General features: G+C 37.9%; 3 protein-coding genes across 9 annotated transcripts in view; 1 reads left to right on the top strand and 2 right to left on the bottom strand.

The window, feature by feature from the left end:
• Window positions 1-878: 878 nt before the first annotated feature.
• LOC131691302 (probable malonyl-CoA-acyl carrier protein transacylase, mitochondrial) lies at window positions 879-2,489 on the top strand. Its single transcript, XM_058977586.1, has 2 exons — window positions 879-1,778; window positions 1,833-2,489. The coding sequence occupies exons 1-2, from the start codon at window positions 1,005-1,007 to the stop codon at window positions 2,247-2,249; spliced, it is 1,191 nt and encodes a 396-aa protein (XP_058833569.1). The 5' UTR covers window positions 879-1,004; the 3' UTR covers window positions 2,250-2,489.
• A 91-nt stretch (window positions 2,490-2,580) lies between these two features.
• Window positions 2,581-4,246, bottom strand: LOC131691299 (cytoplasmic tRNA 2-thiolation protein 2). Its single transcript, XM_058977585.1, has 2 exons — window positions 4,102-4,246; window positions 2,581-4,024 (listed from the first exon to the last, which is right to left on the bottom strand). The coding sequence occupies exon 2, from the start codon at window positions 4,011-4,013 to the stop codon at window positions 2,670-2,672; it is 1,344 nt and encodes a 447-aa protein (XP_058833568.1). The 5' UTR covers window positions 4,014-4,024; window positions 4,102-4,246; the 3' UTR covers window positions 2,581-2,669.
• Window positions 4,247-13,126: 8,880 nt separating this feature from the next.
• The window catches only part of LOC131686706 (ankyrin repeat domain-containing protein 11), a 104,293-nt gene continuing 100,101 nt past the window's right edge, over window positions 13,127-17,318 (bottom strand). For all 7 annotated transcript variants that reach the window (XM_058970620.1, XM_058970621.1, XM_058970622.1 and 4 more), the window contains one exon: window positions 13,127-14,665. In XM_058970620.1, coding sequence (XP_058826603.1) covers window positions 13,273-14,665 — 1,393 coding nt within the window. In that variant the 3' untranslated portion in view covers window positions 13,127-13,272. The remainder of the gene's footprint in view (window positions 14,666-17,318) is intronic.

The following is a 17,318-nucleotide window of genomic DNA, read 5'->3' as shown; positions in this document are numbered from 1 at the left end:
TGTTTCTCGACCCAAAGGCTAGAATTAAAGTGTAGTATCTTATCTTATCAGTTTAATATCTGATAGTATTGTTAAAAATGACTGATTTGGACTATGTATGAGACACCCCTGAACATACCAAATGTCACAAATTGGAATATTGGGTAGAAAGGTAAGTGTTTTCTATCCTTTAGCACTGATAACTGACATGCAAGTCAAGTTTTCAATGTGTGTAAGAAATAAAACTTAACAGATTCACCAACGTTGGATTCACTTTGCTGAAAACTAGCAATTGAAATAGTCAAATTGACAGCGCAATTGCAGAATTCTCAGTATTCCGGGCTGGGTTACTATAAATCCGGTAGTAATATTGTCAATTTGAATTACTGAATTGTCAGTAAAGCGAATCTGTCAAATTGGATCAATTCTAATTGCCGATCTTTCGGCAACTTGATTTGTTGAAACTTTCAGCTGATGAAAATTCATCAAAATTTTGCTGAAACCGACAACCATTGGAAATAATCACATCGAATCACATGTTTAACGTATATTAATTCAACATGTGCTTTTCATAACGTCGTTTGCATAGATAACAGACATATTAGGTAGTCTTTTCTCGTAAGAGCTCTGTAAACATTCAAACGATAATACACTACAAAACACCTACACACAGAACAATATTTTTTATGCTCTGGTTTCGTTTCAAGGATTTTAAATAAACCTACATAAGGTATTGATAGGAAACGAATTTAAAAAACTGAATGGTAAACGGGCAGCACTGACACTGACCTATAAAATCCAACCCTAAACAGCCCCGAACAAACTCGCCTGAAAATCTGACCAACGGATTGAATGAATGACATTTCTGAATTTTAGATCACATTCAGAACAAATCTCGCCCGAATGAAAACGTGAAGTTTGTTTACATTAACAGCTGAATTATTTTAAATCAAAAATTATTCTAATATTAATGTAGGAACATTGGAGCCTTCATTCAAAAGCAATAATCTTTATTTGAGCGCAACATGTACTCGAAGATTGTCACTCGAAATCTATACCGTTCGAGTCGACTATGGCGCAAAACTGCGCCGGAGAAACCGGCTGCGCTAGGAACGGACAAAGTGCAGGAACTGCTCGATAATGCGGCAAGCTTTGAAGATGTGCGACCACACAGTGAACAGGATCGATGGGCCACACTTCCGTACGTAGATGGAACACATTTTAATCGCGATCAAGCTAACAAATCTATCAGACCGAAGATTGATCCACGAGAAACAACTATTATTTTGTTTCCCGGTCAAGGCGCTCAGTTTGTCGGAATGGCGTCACGCTTGCTGAAATATCCTGGTGCTCGGGATATCTTCGCACTGGCCAATGAAGTGCTCGGTTACGATCTTCTCAAACTATGCCTAGAAGGCCCAAAAGCTAAACTCGATCAAACGATATACTGCCAGCCGGCGGTAATGGTTTCATCACTGGCCGCTCTGGAGCAGCTTAAAGAGGAACGTCCGAATGCGATTGAAAATTGTTTCGCGACAGCTGGATTTAGTTTGGGAGAAATTAGTGCGTTGGTATTTGCCGGGGCATTGCCGTTCGACAGAGCCCTCCGGCTTGTGCAGATTAGAGCGGAAGCGATGCAACTTGCTAGCGAGCAGAGCAAAAGTGGCATGTGTACAGTGCTATATGGACCGGATGCACGGATAGGGGAAGCTTGCAAGGAAGCGGTTAACTGGTGTATACTGCGAGGAATCGAAAATCCAGAGTGCAAAATTGCAAACTATTTGTATCCTAGCTGCAAGGTATTTAATATTTTTTTTATGATTTTGCAAGACACTCATTGATATTTACTCTAGGTAATTGCTGGAAATGAAGAAGCTTTAAAATACCTCGAAGCGAACATGAAAACGTTTGGCATAAAACGAATCAAAAGACTCCCTGTTAATGGAGCATTTCACACCGAGTTGATGGCCTCCGCCGTGGAGCCCTTTTCACTGGCACTGAAAAAGATAAAGATCGAGGATCCAATTATCAGTGTTCACTCGAATGTAGATGGCAAACGATACCGTAATGCGGGTCATGTACTGAACCAGTTGCCGAAACAAATCGTGCGACCTGTTAAGTGGGAACAAACGTTACACAATATATACGAAAGAAAAGTTGGGGATTATTTCCCTCGGACGTTTGAGTGTGGACCAGGTCAAGGACTGAAAGCGGTCCTTAAACAGGTCAATGCCAAAGCGTGGGACTCTACGTTTAGTATACAGGCGTAAGAGGAATAAGTAACAAAGTTCAATAAAATATGAGATATGGCTCCGATTTACAGTTGCAATGTTAGAGAAAATCCTATGATTATATTCATTTGGTTTGCTAACTTTCGTGTATAAAATTTTGTGTACACACGAAATTAAAAGGATTACCCTATTGTGTTACTATCGATTGAAATAAAAAGGATGAGTGTTACAACTTAAGACGCAGCAATCTATTTTCGTAATATTTTTTTCAAAATTTAACTCGGTTTTATTCAATTAGTCCACGATTCCATATTCTTTTGCCCATCTGGGGCCCTATTCTCACAGTCACGTCACTTGGTGACGAGGAAAATTTCCTTCTAGTCACTAGGTGACGTGACTGTGAGAATAGGGCCCCTGCTTTACAATTTGTGCGACCACCACGGGTTGGATGCATAAACATCATTCGGAGGAAAAGTCCAGAAAGATGTTCCTACAGCTATGGCACAATTCTTTCCTAAGCGATTCCATTTCCTGCCCATCACCTTCAACTTCACCGTTAACTGCTTTAGCGGCATCTTGCTCCATTTGGCGCGTGCTCTCAACTATTTCCTCATGACTCAGCTCTACATTGATACGCGAGGATACCATTCGTGAGAATTCCGTTGCAAAAAGTGCGCTGGATCCTTGAAAATCTAAAGCAGAATGACAAAACTTGCACCTTGTCGGCAAAGAGTTGGATACGTTTAGCTGTAATGACTTTTCAAACAGGTTTAGCAAATCTTCATCATCACCTGTTTGTCCCACCGTAGCCGGAGCAATCTGTGTGCATAATTTATCTCCTGTTCGAAACACCGTGGAAACTGTCGAAGGAAAGGTTTTCTGTAGACCATCTACGAACTGGCTAGTTAGGTTCTGAAGACTTGGGCTATTTTTAAAAGGATCTTCCAGCACGACATAATTCAGTTGGTTCTCTGAAAAAGTCAAATAGTTGTCTATTTCATCCGGGTTTAAATCACGCATGGGTCTGATAATCTTTCGTTCTTCGTCGCGATCATCACAGAATGCAATGTCAGAAGCAAGGGATCGTCCTCTCCCAAGAGCAACGTTGGAGAGAAGTGTTTTGGCGAGGTCTAGCCCAATGGCAGACAAAAAGATATAACCACATTCGAGTTTTTTCGCGAAGGTTTTATATGTTTGTCTTCTAATTTGCACTATAAAATCCTGCTTTGAAGTAGTACTTTTGATGCCTTTTAAAATCGTTTCAAGTTTTTCTTGACTGTCTACAAAGTTTTCCAACAAATTGGCTTCATTCAAGCTGCAACACTCAAGTCCTCCAAGAACAGTAACATATGATGAAAACTCGAATTGTTTTAGCACGTTCAGTTTGTCCTCTATCGCTTTCAATCGTTTCTTCTGATCCGTTGCTAAAAAGTCCTCGCTTACGAAAAGCACCACAGGATCGATTCTTAATTTTTTGAATGATTCTTGTTGCAATCCGTAGCGTATCATATCCAGCATAACCACATTTTCTCGAGAACCATTGAACACAACCAGAACCTTTGCTCCCCGACGGACGATCTTAGTCGATCCGAGTGCAGCTCGGAACTTATGTCGAACGTAGTGCAGGAAACAATCGCGACACTGAGGTTCCTTCAGGTTCAGCTTCAATACAGCCTGGTTCTGGTTGCACTTGCGACAGCATTCATCTGTTATTGAACCCGCCGTACTGGGGGTGGGTGATTCTTCCTTCATCACGTGCAAACCACCCTCGTCGCCAAAATCGTCTTCCGCAATGCTGCACATGGTCGATTAGTCTACATTGCAAAGAGCCGCGTTTTTTGTTGCATTATATTAATGTAAATTTTCCTATTTAATGTACTAATGTTTTTACCTGGATTTTGATAAAAGTTATTCCTTTTAATTTCCTTGAACAGTTAACAGTTGACCTGATGTACAGTGTAAACTAACAGATTTTCGTATGCAATAAAACTACAAATTACAAACAGTGCACACTGTAACTATATTGCTTTACAAGAAAATTGCAAAAATCAAAGAGAATAGTGAAAGAGACGAAGAGTGAAAATCAGTCAAAACGGCAACACTCCCTTTATGATGATTTCAACACTAGAATTTTGGCAACCGCTTCTACAGGCAGCACTTTAAATGACTCCTATTATATTTTGAAAACAAACCGTATGTCGATCGATGGATTTTGTTTATCAAACGATGTGCATTTCGAAACAAAGAGATGAAATAATTCTAAAGCTTATTTTTACTCATACATATACTCTAGAATGCACCTTACAATCACGATTGAACTAAATTCTGACGAAGATTCAAATTTCTTTTTTGATAGAAGTACAATACTTATCTCCTCCAACTCAAGCATGAGTAATGTTTATTTACATTGCACGATTGGTCTGCTCAATAAGGTATTTTTGGCTTCACACTATTCGTCTCTTTCCCTATTCTCTTTGGCAAAAATTAATGTTTATAAATATGTTGCACCGTATCAGCGATGCCAGATTTACAGACATGTCTGTATTTTACAGACTTTTGATGTCTCCTACAGACGTAGCCAGAGATCTACAGACTTTTAAAAGGGTAATAGTGTTTAGTAAAATTGCACTAGAATAACGGTTTTCGAATACGAGTGATTTCTTCACAATAGAATTCTACTTTCAATCTAATTTTAAAGTAAAATTTTAGTGTAACTAGGATTTACACAACCATCTACAGACTTTTACAGACATTTTAGTTATTCTTCTGCAGACATTTCAAAAAAACATGTGGCATCGCTGCACCGTATTCACATTGAAGTATAAATTTTTAGACCTCTTTGAAAATACAGGGTGGTTCAGAATAATACGCTCCACTGAGAAGCAATTAATGTTAATTAGTTTTCACGTACTTTGATAAAAATTGTTACAAAATAATTAACAAAAATGATTATTTTGAAATTTATCAATTTTTCGTCCATTTTGTTTCCACTATATTGTTTTTATGAAAATTAATAATTTGCTGGAATTATTATTATAATTATTAAAAGTTTGTGTAATATATTTTAATCAGCTTATGCTGATTAGCTGCCTTTTTTCATACACAAGCGACTGCTATTCAATACTTAACCTGTTGAAATTGGAGAATTTATTCAGCATTTTCTTATAAGGGCTGATGTAATAGCATTTGTTCAGTCGCAGTTCAATGTATCGCATAACATTCGCTCCACTATTTCTGATTAAGTTGGCTGGTATTGAGTTTTTTCCACATGTAATCAAAACTTGTTCAACTTTTACATAAAGCTGCTGATTAAATCTGTTGGAGATGCAATTATTCAGCTTTTGTTCGGCTTGTTATGTCTCTCCCTAATCTCCTTTTTATTCCCTAGGTACGAACGAGGGGCGATTCACTCCAGTATTTTCGATTTGTGTATTTTTCGTGAAATGATATGTATTTTGTGTATTAATGATTTTGTTTATAATTCTTATGTATTAGAGTATTAAAGACGTATTTGTGTATTGTTCACGAAATACAATGTATTATGTATATTGGCGAATTATTTCATAATTATTATGAATTAGTGCACTAAAACGTATACCTGTATGCAATTATTGTAGTATTGTTGAACAATCAATTGAAGCCGTATGTTATAGAATTCTGACGCTTATATGTTGGTGTAGAATGCAAATGGAATAATTTTGCACAAATGGGATTACTAGGGTCTTTTTTCATTATTGATTTGAAGAGTAGGAATAGTAATAATCGGGAAAATTTGCCAGATATGCTGGTCTTGCTGTACATGTAATTGAAATAACCTTTATGTTTAGTTGGGTGAAAACTAATTAGGCATACTTCAGCATCGTTTTTGAGCAACGCGGTGTTATATTTAATCACTGCAGTATTCGCTGAATTTATTTTAGAGATTGACATGCTCCTCAGTCAAATCAACCGAAATTCCTGCTGTCTGTATTAGACTCGTTTCTGTCAGTGGACCATGAGTTCTGGCAGAAACCAATCAGAATTCCAACTGGACTTAAAGTTATGGCTGAACTCCTTCCTGCAAGTTGATCAGCAGCAACTGGTAATTTGCAGACGATGGATTCTTGTGTTTTGAATTCTCAATCCAACGAGCGTTGGATTCGATTTCACCCTATTCCCCAAACTATGGTGCTGGTTTCAAATGTAACCTTAGGGTTGCCACCTCTTGAGAGGCTTTGACCTAGAGATTTTCACTGACCTGAAGGGTGGTGGATTTTCAGTTTAACTAGAGAGAAATTGAAATCAAAACGATTGCTCGGCATTTTAGAGCAATTTAATTGTTTATTATTACTACGTTAAAGTAAAGCTATAATTTAATCTGGTGTAGTATTTAACTTCCCCGACTAAGTGCCACGAATACAAAAGCATCTACTACTCTCGCTGTGGAGGACAAGTCGATTGAGTATTGCTCGCCTCCACAACTAACAGGAAAATGCGAGCAAAGGAGGCAGGGCAGCAGCATCACATAGCATATGTGGTGTCGGTTATTCATCACCAGAGTTCGCAACAAAGGGGCAAAACTCACCTCCTTAGCCAACAGTTACGGATCGCAACAGGAGTAACAACAACACCGGAAGAACTCGTTTGATGTTGGCCTAGCCAGTTGGATCAGAACAAATCTACCATACCTTGGTACAGCTGGTGCTAAGTACCACTAACAGTGATTATTTTGGTAAAATTGCAGCAAAATAACTTTTTTACACCATTTTGAGCGACTTAGTGGGATGCAACATTTAAATTGTAGCATATAGTGAAATATTACTTTCCTTAATTTGTAGTGAATTTGATTTGTTTTTCATTTTCATTTCTTTGTGAAAGAAATCGGAAATATTTAGTAAACTTATCTTCGCCTTCTTGAAACGAAGGGTTAGTCGGGTAAAATAAATCTGAACCAGAGCAATAGTTAACTTAGACTTATTAAATATTTTGTGAAAAGTAAAAATTGAAATTATGCTTATTCTGACCAAACCCGGAGAAATTGATGTAAGGCCCGGAATTCGTTTCCGAAAACCGGAGTCTCCGTGGCAACCCTATGTAACCTATTAATCTAAAAAATTATCTGTCACAATGCAAACTTCGAACATGCAAGTTTGTGGGCTTAGTTTGACTATTTAAGACAAACAATAACATATTATTTATGACATTTATACGAGCAAATTCTTGTTCAAAAATTTCTGACTTATGCTGCTAAGAAGTTTCGGATTTCCAATGTTCACGTACCCTGGGAGTATTTTCAAATGTACGGGATGTTTGTAATCTTTAGGCTCCAAAGATTAAAACCTTGTACCTCCCAGTTAAACCAATAGGAATTCTTAATGATTTCTGCCTGCATCTTACTTAAATCATTCAACCGATTCTGAGTCCGTTTCCTTTGAGTTCGTATTCCGAAGAAAAGTAAACAATCTAGCTTAAATAACATACGCCTTGTTATGATAAAAACTAATAAAATATACTGAATTTGTTTTATCCATCATGAAATTAATGTAATGTTTGTACGGCTTGTATTCACAGTGTACTACTTGACGAATTGGATGATAATCGGCGCATTGAAAAATGTTTCCGGCAATAACGTATTTTTGTGTATTATCGCATTTTCGGCGTATTGAAAAAATCTTTCGCCAGTAACGTATTTTTAGTGTAGTGGTGTATTTTTGACGTATTAAATGTATTAAGGTGTAGTGAAGTATTTCTCGTGTATTTCTTCAGTCGTGTATTTTAAATTCACTTTGAATGGGGAGTGAACTGCCCCTCGGGTACGAAGCGAAGCAATCGACTATTAATGGGTACGGTAAACATACTAACAGTATGGTTTTTTTGTTTTAGTGTTTCGGATTCTCCTCGTCAGTAACTAGCACCATCTGGGTGTCTAAACTAGTACCCAAATTAGCAATAGTTGTGCACTAAATTCCAAAAAGTCACACGTCTTGCGTGAACACTAAACTACTGGCTTACACCGAGTGATGTCTCGATAGTATAAGCCAGTGGTTTAGTGTTCACGCAAGACGTGTGGCTTTTTGGAATTTAGGATAGCGCATCATTGTACGAAAACAACGCACTACTTCCGACGGGATTCTATTGTTTAGAACCAGAGAAAATACGATTGTCGCTGGTTAGATTTTCCAGTTTTCAACTGTAACCAGAATAGTGTCTAACTAGTGCTAACTTGGGTACAACACACAGAAAAAAGTTGGTAAAAATAAGCGTTTTTCACACTTAGCAAAAAACAACCAACTCTTAGTTCAAAAATAAAACTTTTGTTTTGAGTACTATTCTTCATTTGCTTAAAAGGAAAACTTTTACTTTGATTATTATTCTTGATTAATTTAAAAGTTTTACTTTCAACCTAATAATTGCCGTTTTTTGCTAAGAGCGGAACACTCTTACTTTTACCAATATTTTTTTCTGTGTGTAGTTTAGATACATGGGCTAACTGACACCCAGATGGTGCTAGTTACTGACGAGGAGAATCCGAAACACTAAAACAAAAAAACCATACTTTATGTAAGATCTTGTGTCCTTATGCACAAAAAAAATTGGCCTTGTCCAAAATTTTTCTCAATTGGGAATTTCGCATAGTTCCAGGGGTTTGGTACTTATACCAAAAGACAGTTTCGGTTCATATTCCTCGTTGGCAAACAGAACCTCTGTGCTTACTATCGAGACATCTGTCGTCTTATAGACTCGAAATCTCTGTCATAAGATCCGCCATTTCTTTTCTTCTGCTGGCGCGAATACTATCTATCTGAAACGAAAAAGACATAACCATCAAGAATACGCCATACAACTTTAATTGACCTCCTTCGACACCAGTTTGGACTTACCAAGTGTAAGTAGGGGGTTGGCCACTACTCGGGTTCTTATATGCCTGGCAGACCCTTTTGTCCAGGCGGCCTAGGCACCTCTACAAGAATTTCGGATTTTCGAACATAAACAAACAAAATAAATCAATAAATTTACCAGATGCACCGAATAGTACTATTCGGCTTTCTGCCGAATACCGAATATTTAATGTTTAATTATTCGGTGTACCGTATATTCGGCTTAAATAAAAATCTGCTGGTATTCGGCCCGAATATTCGGTTGACCGAATAGTTGGAAGGAATTTTTCTTCTAGTCACTAGATGACGTGACTGTGAGAATGTCTAACCTATTTGCCCGAATAAAACATATCACAAACGCGAAAATGAGTAAAAATTTACAACTACATCGAACAGTGGTGAGTAGGGTGGGACAAAAAATAGATTCCAGCTCCGAGAAACTTTTTTGGTACCATTTGGGTCCTAGAACATCTGTGAAAATTCTTAGATTGATCCCAGAAACTATATTTTTGCGCCCACTGTTCAAAGTTTACATGGAATTTTATATGGGAAAATTAACATTCACAAAATAATTCCTCCAGGAGTCGCCCATTGCTTCCTAGAAATAAACCGTTATGTGGTTTTTCTAGGAAATTTGACAAACAAAGTCTCGAAAGCTACGAAACGATCTGACGCTCGAGAAAAAAGTTATTAAGCTAAACCAATTGATGCTCTGACGATTGATAACATTCATTTTTTCTAGCAGTACTGTTGTTGGTTGTCCAAATATATGCAATTTTGTTTTGATCATCTCTTAATGTGTCTAAATCATTTATCTATACTGTTTGACTACTTCGCAAGAGTTTTGAGGGATAAATTGAGTACATAATAAGAGAAAATTAAAGATTTTGTATATAATTCGACCTTCAGCAGCAGTGATGCTATGAAAAGTAAAATTTTCATTAATCTTCAGGGTATCAATCGGTTTTGCTTAATAACTTTCCGCAAGCATCAGATCGTTTCGTGGTATTCTAGACTTTGTTTCCTTGGCAAATTTCCTATAAAAATTAGACATCTATCTATTTTTAGGAGGTAACGGGCGACTCTTGTAAGATTTAATTTGCAAGAGACGATTTCCCCATACGAAATCCCATGTAAATTTTAAACCATGGGCGCAAAAATATAGTTTCACCGATCGAGCTAAAAATTTGCAGAGTTGTTCTGGGAGCTAAATGGGACCCAAAAAGTTACTCGGAGCGAAATTTAATTTTTTCATATAACCATGTCCCACTCTAGTGGTGAGCATATTTTGTATAAAAAAAATACACTCTACAAAACAAATGTATGCACAAAAACAGGTATATTTTCACCTAGTGCTTGAAGCAACATCTGATGTTGCTCCAAACGTATGTGATCCAAGACTGACTTAGATAGTTCCATCGAGCCTAGTTTGCATACTTTGCATATCTAGATTCACTGTTCTCCATTTACCCACTAGATTGAATCGCATATTATTTTAAAAAAGGCTCACTCTCGAGGCTGAAACCCTAATAAATGAATAATGAAAAATATTGATAATAATAAATTTTAGATTATGTACACGCATACGAAAAACTACCCAAAATTTAGTTCTTTTGATTCAATCTCGGGGTATCGTGGAATAATAAGGTAAAATAGATAAGCCGTGAACAGCGAGGACATTTATATTCACCACTCCGCATCAATTCCGTCCATCGTCGCGTTTACACTCCTGGTGAACACGTGAAATATCCACTGCGAACATAATTCATCGTGGAATATTTAAAATGATCGAGGAATATGAATATTATTGCATTGATTCAATTATATCGAATAATAGTGCTTGGATTCGCTAAGTATATTAATGTACTATTGTTTAGTTCCATTTTCCTCAATTTCTATTCACTAATAAGTGAGATATTGAAAAAAAAAAACAAGTTGGTGCGCATCGAGTTCACGTTCATTTTCCCCGAGGGTGTAAATAGGCCTTAAACGGGTATACCCCATATGGCATAATGGACGTTTGGCATAACGGGTTTGGCATAAAGACGTTTGGCATAATGGACATTTGGCATAATACCTATTGGGGGTTAAGGGACATTTGGCATAACGGACGTTTGGCATAATGGACATTTGGCATAATACCTATTGGGGGGTAAAGGGACATTTGGCATAATGGACATTTGGCATAATGGACATTTGGCATAATATTGGGGAGTGAATCCAAAATTGTCATAATCAACTTTCGTCGTATATATGATGTTTTATTTTGTTACTTGTTTTGTTATCAACAGAAAATAAATATTTTTCATATTATATGAATCACGCAATCTGTAAGTAGTTAGATGGATCGCAAAGAAAAAATGATTAGAGATAGGCACATTTGAACATGTTTTTAATAGGTTAAAAGGGTCCTTTGGATTACGTGATGTAAATTTAGCAAGTGAAATTTCCGTAATTCGATAGCTTGAACAATGAGTAACATGTAAACTGTACATTGTACAGTACTACAGTAGAATACAGAAGTATAATTGCGTTCTTTGTAAAGAAGGGCGAATCACTATACTTTTCATATACTATTTATTTATTAATATGCACAGAATAGTATACATATTGCGCGCACGAAAGGTTCCTCCATGCGCTTCGCACGCGCTGACGTGTAGAAACTCTTGCAGCCAAACCCGCGTGTTAGCGAAGAGTGTGGTGGTATGCTTCGCGCGCGCAAGGTTCGACTGAAAAATTCATAACGCCGAAAATACTCAAATGTTCTTTCCAAAATGTTAAAGGCGTTAAGAAAAATATTTTAGGAGAAAAAAAGTCATCCAACTTTTCAATATTTTACAATAAATAAGCAGCATGATTATTTTCAATAAACTTCATTCGAAAACTGAGAAAAGCACACATTACATGTTTTCAACAATTTTTAATATCTTCTTCAGTTATTGCAGTATTGGAGATTAAATAAAAGTATTTAAAAAAAATTAAAGCAAATTACTACTATTTGAAAGAAAAAAATACGTGTCAAATATTTTAGACAGCCAAATCGAAACAAATGGTAAACAAAATTTGGGGTGGTAAATTTTATGTGGAATGCTCCATATATAATGTAAAGTAGGGTGCATCACAATTCTGTGCATAATAGTAATTACGTATTATATGAAAAGCATAGCGATGCAGCCTTCTTCAATAACACAATTATACATCTGTATTCTGCCGTACATGTTACTCTTCATTCAAGTTATCAAAAAACGGAAGTCTTACTTGCTGAATTTACACCACGTAATCCAAAGGACCCTTTTAACCCATTAAGAATATTGTGTGTAAATGTGCCTATATTTAGTCGTTTTTTGCGATGATCCATCTAAATTACTTATAGATTGCGTAATTCATACAAAATGAAAAATATTTTTTTGAGTTGATTCCAAATTACGAAATAAAACATCGTATATATAACAAAAGTTGATTATGATAATTTTGGATTCACTCTCCAATAAATACTATGCCATTTTATGCCAAATGTCCATTATGCCAAATGTCCCTTTACCCCCCAATAGGTATTATGCCAAATGTCCATTATGCCAAACGTCCATTATGCCAAATGTCCCTTCACCCCCCAATAGGTATTATGCCAAATGTCCATTATGCGAAACGTCCGTTATGCCAAATGTCCCTACCTCTCAATAAGCATTATGCCAAATGTCCATTATGCCAAACGTCTTTATGCCATATGGGGTACACCCGCCTTAAACTGCCAGTTGAGCGTGAAATCGTTCTTCGCTGCTAAAACTGTTCACGACGTCCTCCACCTTGAACAATGGAAGGTATTCAACACGTGTTCACGTTCATTTTCACGGGGAGTCTAAATAGTGCTTATTCTTAAGAGCTATAGTACTCAAGGAAGAGCAAGGAGTTGAAGGATGAAAGTTTAGAAAAGCGTAGAATAGGGTCATATGAGCAAGCTTAGAGTTTCCCGGCGATTTAACAGTTTGTCTTCTGCAACGCAGGCGTTCAAAATGACATACTCACCTTCTCTTACCTTAAAATAAACGACGCAACTCAAAATTATTGAAAGTATTTCATGTAATTTCTATCATAAGTTTGTCTTATACAAAACACAGTATTCTGTACTGTTCCTAAAACTATTATTATGTCATCTACATTTCGATGACCGTTTCCAATCTCCACAATGTTACACTAGACTATTATACCTAGGCAGGCAACAAATCAAAATCATCACTCACGTTAACCATAGGTACTTGGATATCGTCAATGACTGGCTTGGCCTTGAACTCACACAATAGATTCTCCTTCATCTTCCACTCCCAGTCCATCTTCTGAACAGCGTGCAGACTTTCTGCTTCGTTGTGATGTCGCAAGAGCATTGCTTCCTTGATTTTCTCCCACTTATCGTCGACGTCTTGCAACCAGCTAAGGAATAATCGTCCGTTGTATCGCGATCGAGCGTTGCGATCTTTCTCTTCCTGTTCCGGAGTAATTATGTTGTACACCTCTTCATCCTTCAGGATTGTACACACGGAAAACGGCAGAGATTGATTTGCGAGAGCTCGTGCTGCACGACCATGAACTCGTAGAATTTCCTGCTCGACAGCGAGAACCAGTTTCTCTTTTTCAACGATATGTTGCATCTTCAATTTATGGCGTTCCTTCTCCTGTATGCAGAAAATATCTTTCATCTGTGGTTGCAGCGTGGCTGGTGGTTGAGTGTTCGGCTCGGATGGCGACTTTCCTGCCAGGGCATACGCACAGCGGTTTAGTAAGTAGTCTTTGAAGCCCTGTGGGGGCTTCGGTTGTACTGGGAACAGGCATCGTTGCCGTCGTTCGATCTGTCTGCGGATGTTCAGAAACATTTGATAGCAGTTGGTAATCGGTTGATCGTGAGGGTGAACATCTGGTGTCTCGTCTTTGATTTCTTTTTTCTCTTCGTTCGAGATGGACGCCGAAGCAGCCGACGTCGACGGTGTTGATGAACTCGAAGCTGTTGCTGACGAGGTATCTTTGCTGGTTTTAATTTTCCTCTTGCGTGGATGTACTGCAGTTTCCGATGTAGTAGTCGAGCTTGTGTTGTTTGGTGGATTGTTCTGGTTTGAGTTAGTTCCCATACTGCTACTACTACTGCTGGTAGTGGTAGTCGAAGTTGTCGATGTCGTTGACGCGGGTGGACTTTTGGGATTGCTGCTTCCGTTTCCACCGGTTTCTGAGTCTCCATCTTTTTGATTTCCGGCAGCAGGGCTCGAATTGTTACCATCCTTGCCGGAATTCCCGCCACCGCCACCAGTACTACTGTTACCCCCACCACCGTCACCACTGTTGGAGGCGGGAGAAGGTGCGGCACTACTCTGCTGCAACTGAGGGGATGAGTTGTTGGATCGGTCTACCGAACGATCGCTCTGATTGTCTTTGCTGCGACCTCTGTCACCTTCGGAAGATCCGCCTCCCCCACCACCACGGTGACTCCGAAGAACACGTGCCTGGGCCCGATCTTCACTTGATTTCGATGTGTTTTTTTCGTCGGAACTCTTTGAATCAGATGGGCTTGCCGAACGGGACGAGGTACTTTCCTTGTCGGCGCTGGAATCATTGCTGAAAGAAATAATACGTAGAATAATAAGGATCTAGTTGTTCAAACGTTACTTTAGTGCAAAATAAAATCTACAAATGTTATATGCATAAAGCCTTACTTTTAAATTTAATGTGAAATAGAAATTATAAAAGATATAGCTTGCATGTCTTTAGCAATTTGTTTACAGCTCTATCTTCAACCAGTAAAAATATAGATCTTGCTAAACCTAGAATCACCTTGGCTGCTATTTTAATAGAAACAAGGCTCTTGCAAACCACAATATATTTTCAAAACATATTATAAGGCTAAGTTATTTAATTTAGCGAAAAGATAAACTTCCTGCTAAATTTACATTCTCTCCGTGCACTGGTAGTTCTATAAATGTAATTAATCAAATTCAATTCCATGAAAAACTGTTTACAGTTTGAACCTAGATTTGCTAGTACAGTGAAGACCCGTTTTAATCAGCCCCTTGGTTAATTTTAGGCTGATAAAACAGGGACATTGACAAAATCGGGACACATATTTTTCTGTCTTTTTAAGAAACCGAAGCTCTGAAAATATTTTTTTTAGTTCTTAGATATACTGCTGTGATCCGCATAACAGTCCCATTTGCTATGGGTTCCTATGCAGGTGGGACTGTTGTGCGTATCACGGCAGTATAGCCTCATAACTCTTTCTGATTATTTAATTAAATTCCCTTAAGAGGGTCTGGCAGAACAACATCAAAAAAAAATTTTATTTTTGCATGCATATAAGAAAAATATGCTCAAGAAAGGATTTACTCGAATTCAACATGGTTCTTTTGCTAGATCCCATCAAATTACCAACTATCAACTTTCGTATGAAGCTGACAAAATCGGGTCAAAAAGCCGATAAAATCGGGGGTAGACAAAATCGGGACTGATAAAATCGAGTATTTATATGTTATGCGTTTATATGTCAACGTGTTCGATCACGTGGACATTCACATACTCTCGTGTGTTCTTGAATGATCGCGCGGACCGTAAACCTGATACTTAGTTTTCAGTGTGCGGTTTAGGTGCTAGAAGAATATATCGTGGATTCTCGGTCATGCCGCCTTGGAACGTGTTGTCTAGTGTATAATAGCTTAATTTCTTGGATTATTGGTCACACTGAAGACATGAACTTAGACTGCTAGGATCGAGGATAGGAAATTCCGGACGTTACCGATTCATGATCGTGTGAATAAGATCATTTGCATGTTTATGCTTGAGACATCGTTTATAAGTGCTAAAACATTCACTTAATTATCAGGATATTTTCATGCTTGCGAGATCCTGAGCGTAGGTGTGCTTGTATGGTCGCGAAGGGCTCGAGCGTTTGTATGTTAACGTGTTTGTCGTGTGTGCTAGCGTGTATGTAACTTTGCGTGTATAAGTTCAGTTCTATCACCTTGAGTCAATTCGTATATTCGCGTGTGTTGATGAATGATCGCGCGGACCGAAAATTTGATGTTTATTTTTCAGTGTACGGTTCAGATGCTAGAAGACAGCGAGTTTTCCATATCACACGTAGGATACACAGTAGGATACCTATAAGAATGGGCATCCTGAATTTACTAAACGGACTCACAATTAGAGCACCCAGAGTCTCCACGCGAAACCCGAAACCAGTTAGATTGCACACTAGAGTGACAGGAAAAAAATGACCCTTATCGGCCCACCTCTGAGTCGATTCCTAGTCCCACCAGGAGTACTTGCACCAAATTTGAAGCAAATCGGACAAGTCTAACTACCGGACCAACGTGCCTGAAGTTTGTATGGGATTTTTCAACAATTTACATGGAGAAAACCCACCAGCTCGCATTTTCGGCGCTAGGTGGCACTGTATGCATCGTATTATCACTGTAAGTGAAAATAAGAAAGATAATTTAATTGTCTACAACTTTGTCGAAGACTGCTAGTAAATCCGGCTTTGTTAAAAGAAGTTATTAAACTTTTAACAAAGCGATGTCTGAGTCAGTTTTGCATGGGGCCTAACAGTGCATGGTGGTGTATCAGTACTCGATTCACACGAACTAAACATTTTTGTGAAATAATCGTTAGGTTTAGCTTAACGGTATGTTCAGAAGAATTATAGTAAATAATACGAGTCGAGCTTTGATTAGAAAATTTTAGTTCCACATGTTACCGCATAGAGGGCGCCAACACTAACTTTTAAAGGAAGAGAGATAGAAATTTGGTGTCTTCTACAAAGTTATAGAATAGGCATTTTTCAGTATTTCTTCCGAACATCTTGATACTCTATCTCTCTTCTATGAAAAGTTAGTGGTGGCGCCCTCTATGCGGTCACAGGTGGAACTAAAATTTTCTAATCAAAGCATGACTCGTATTATTTACTATAATTCTTGTAAGCATACTATTCAGCTAAATCTAACCCTTATTTCACAAAAATGTATAGTTCGCGGGACCTACTGATACACAACCATGCACTGCTAGGCCCCATGCAAAACTGACTCAGACATCACTTCGTTAAAAGTTTAATAACTTCTTTTAACAAAGTCGGATTTACTAGCAGTCTTCGACAAAGTTGTGGACAATTAAATTATCGTTCTTATTTTTACTTACAGTGATAATACGATGCATATAGTGCCACCTAGCGACGAAAATACGAACTAGTGAGTTTTCTCCATGTAAATTGTTGAAAAAT

This window comes from Topomyia yanbarensis, chromosome 3 (assembly GCF_030247195.1).
Source record: "Topomyia yanbarensis strain Yona2022 chromosome 3, ASM3024719v1, whole genome shotgun sequence".
Classification (NCBI taxonomy): domain Eukaryota; kingdom Metazoa; phylum Arthropoda; class Insecta; order Diptera; family Culicidae; genus Topomyia; species Topomyia yanbarensis.
The sequence above is the reverse complement of the archived record's forward strand: the minus strand, read 5'-3'. Positions and strand labels throughout refer to the sequence as shown.

What these genes read in the sequence shown, in the direction of transcription:
- LOC131691302 (XM_058977586.1), top strand. Translation starts at nt 1,005, where the DNA reads ATGTACTCGAAGATTGTCACTCGAAATCTATACCGTTCGAGTCGACTA. An exon ending in ATTTGTATCCTAGCTGCAAG is followed by an intron (nt 1,779 to 1,832) that starts GTATTTAATATT and finishes TATTTACTCTAG; the next exon opens with GTAATTGCTGGAAATGAAGA.
- LOC131691299 (XM_058977585.1), bottom strand. Translation starts at nt 4,013, where the DNA reads ATGTGCAGCATTGCGGAAGACGATTTTGGCGACGAGGGTGGTTTGCAC.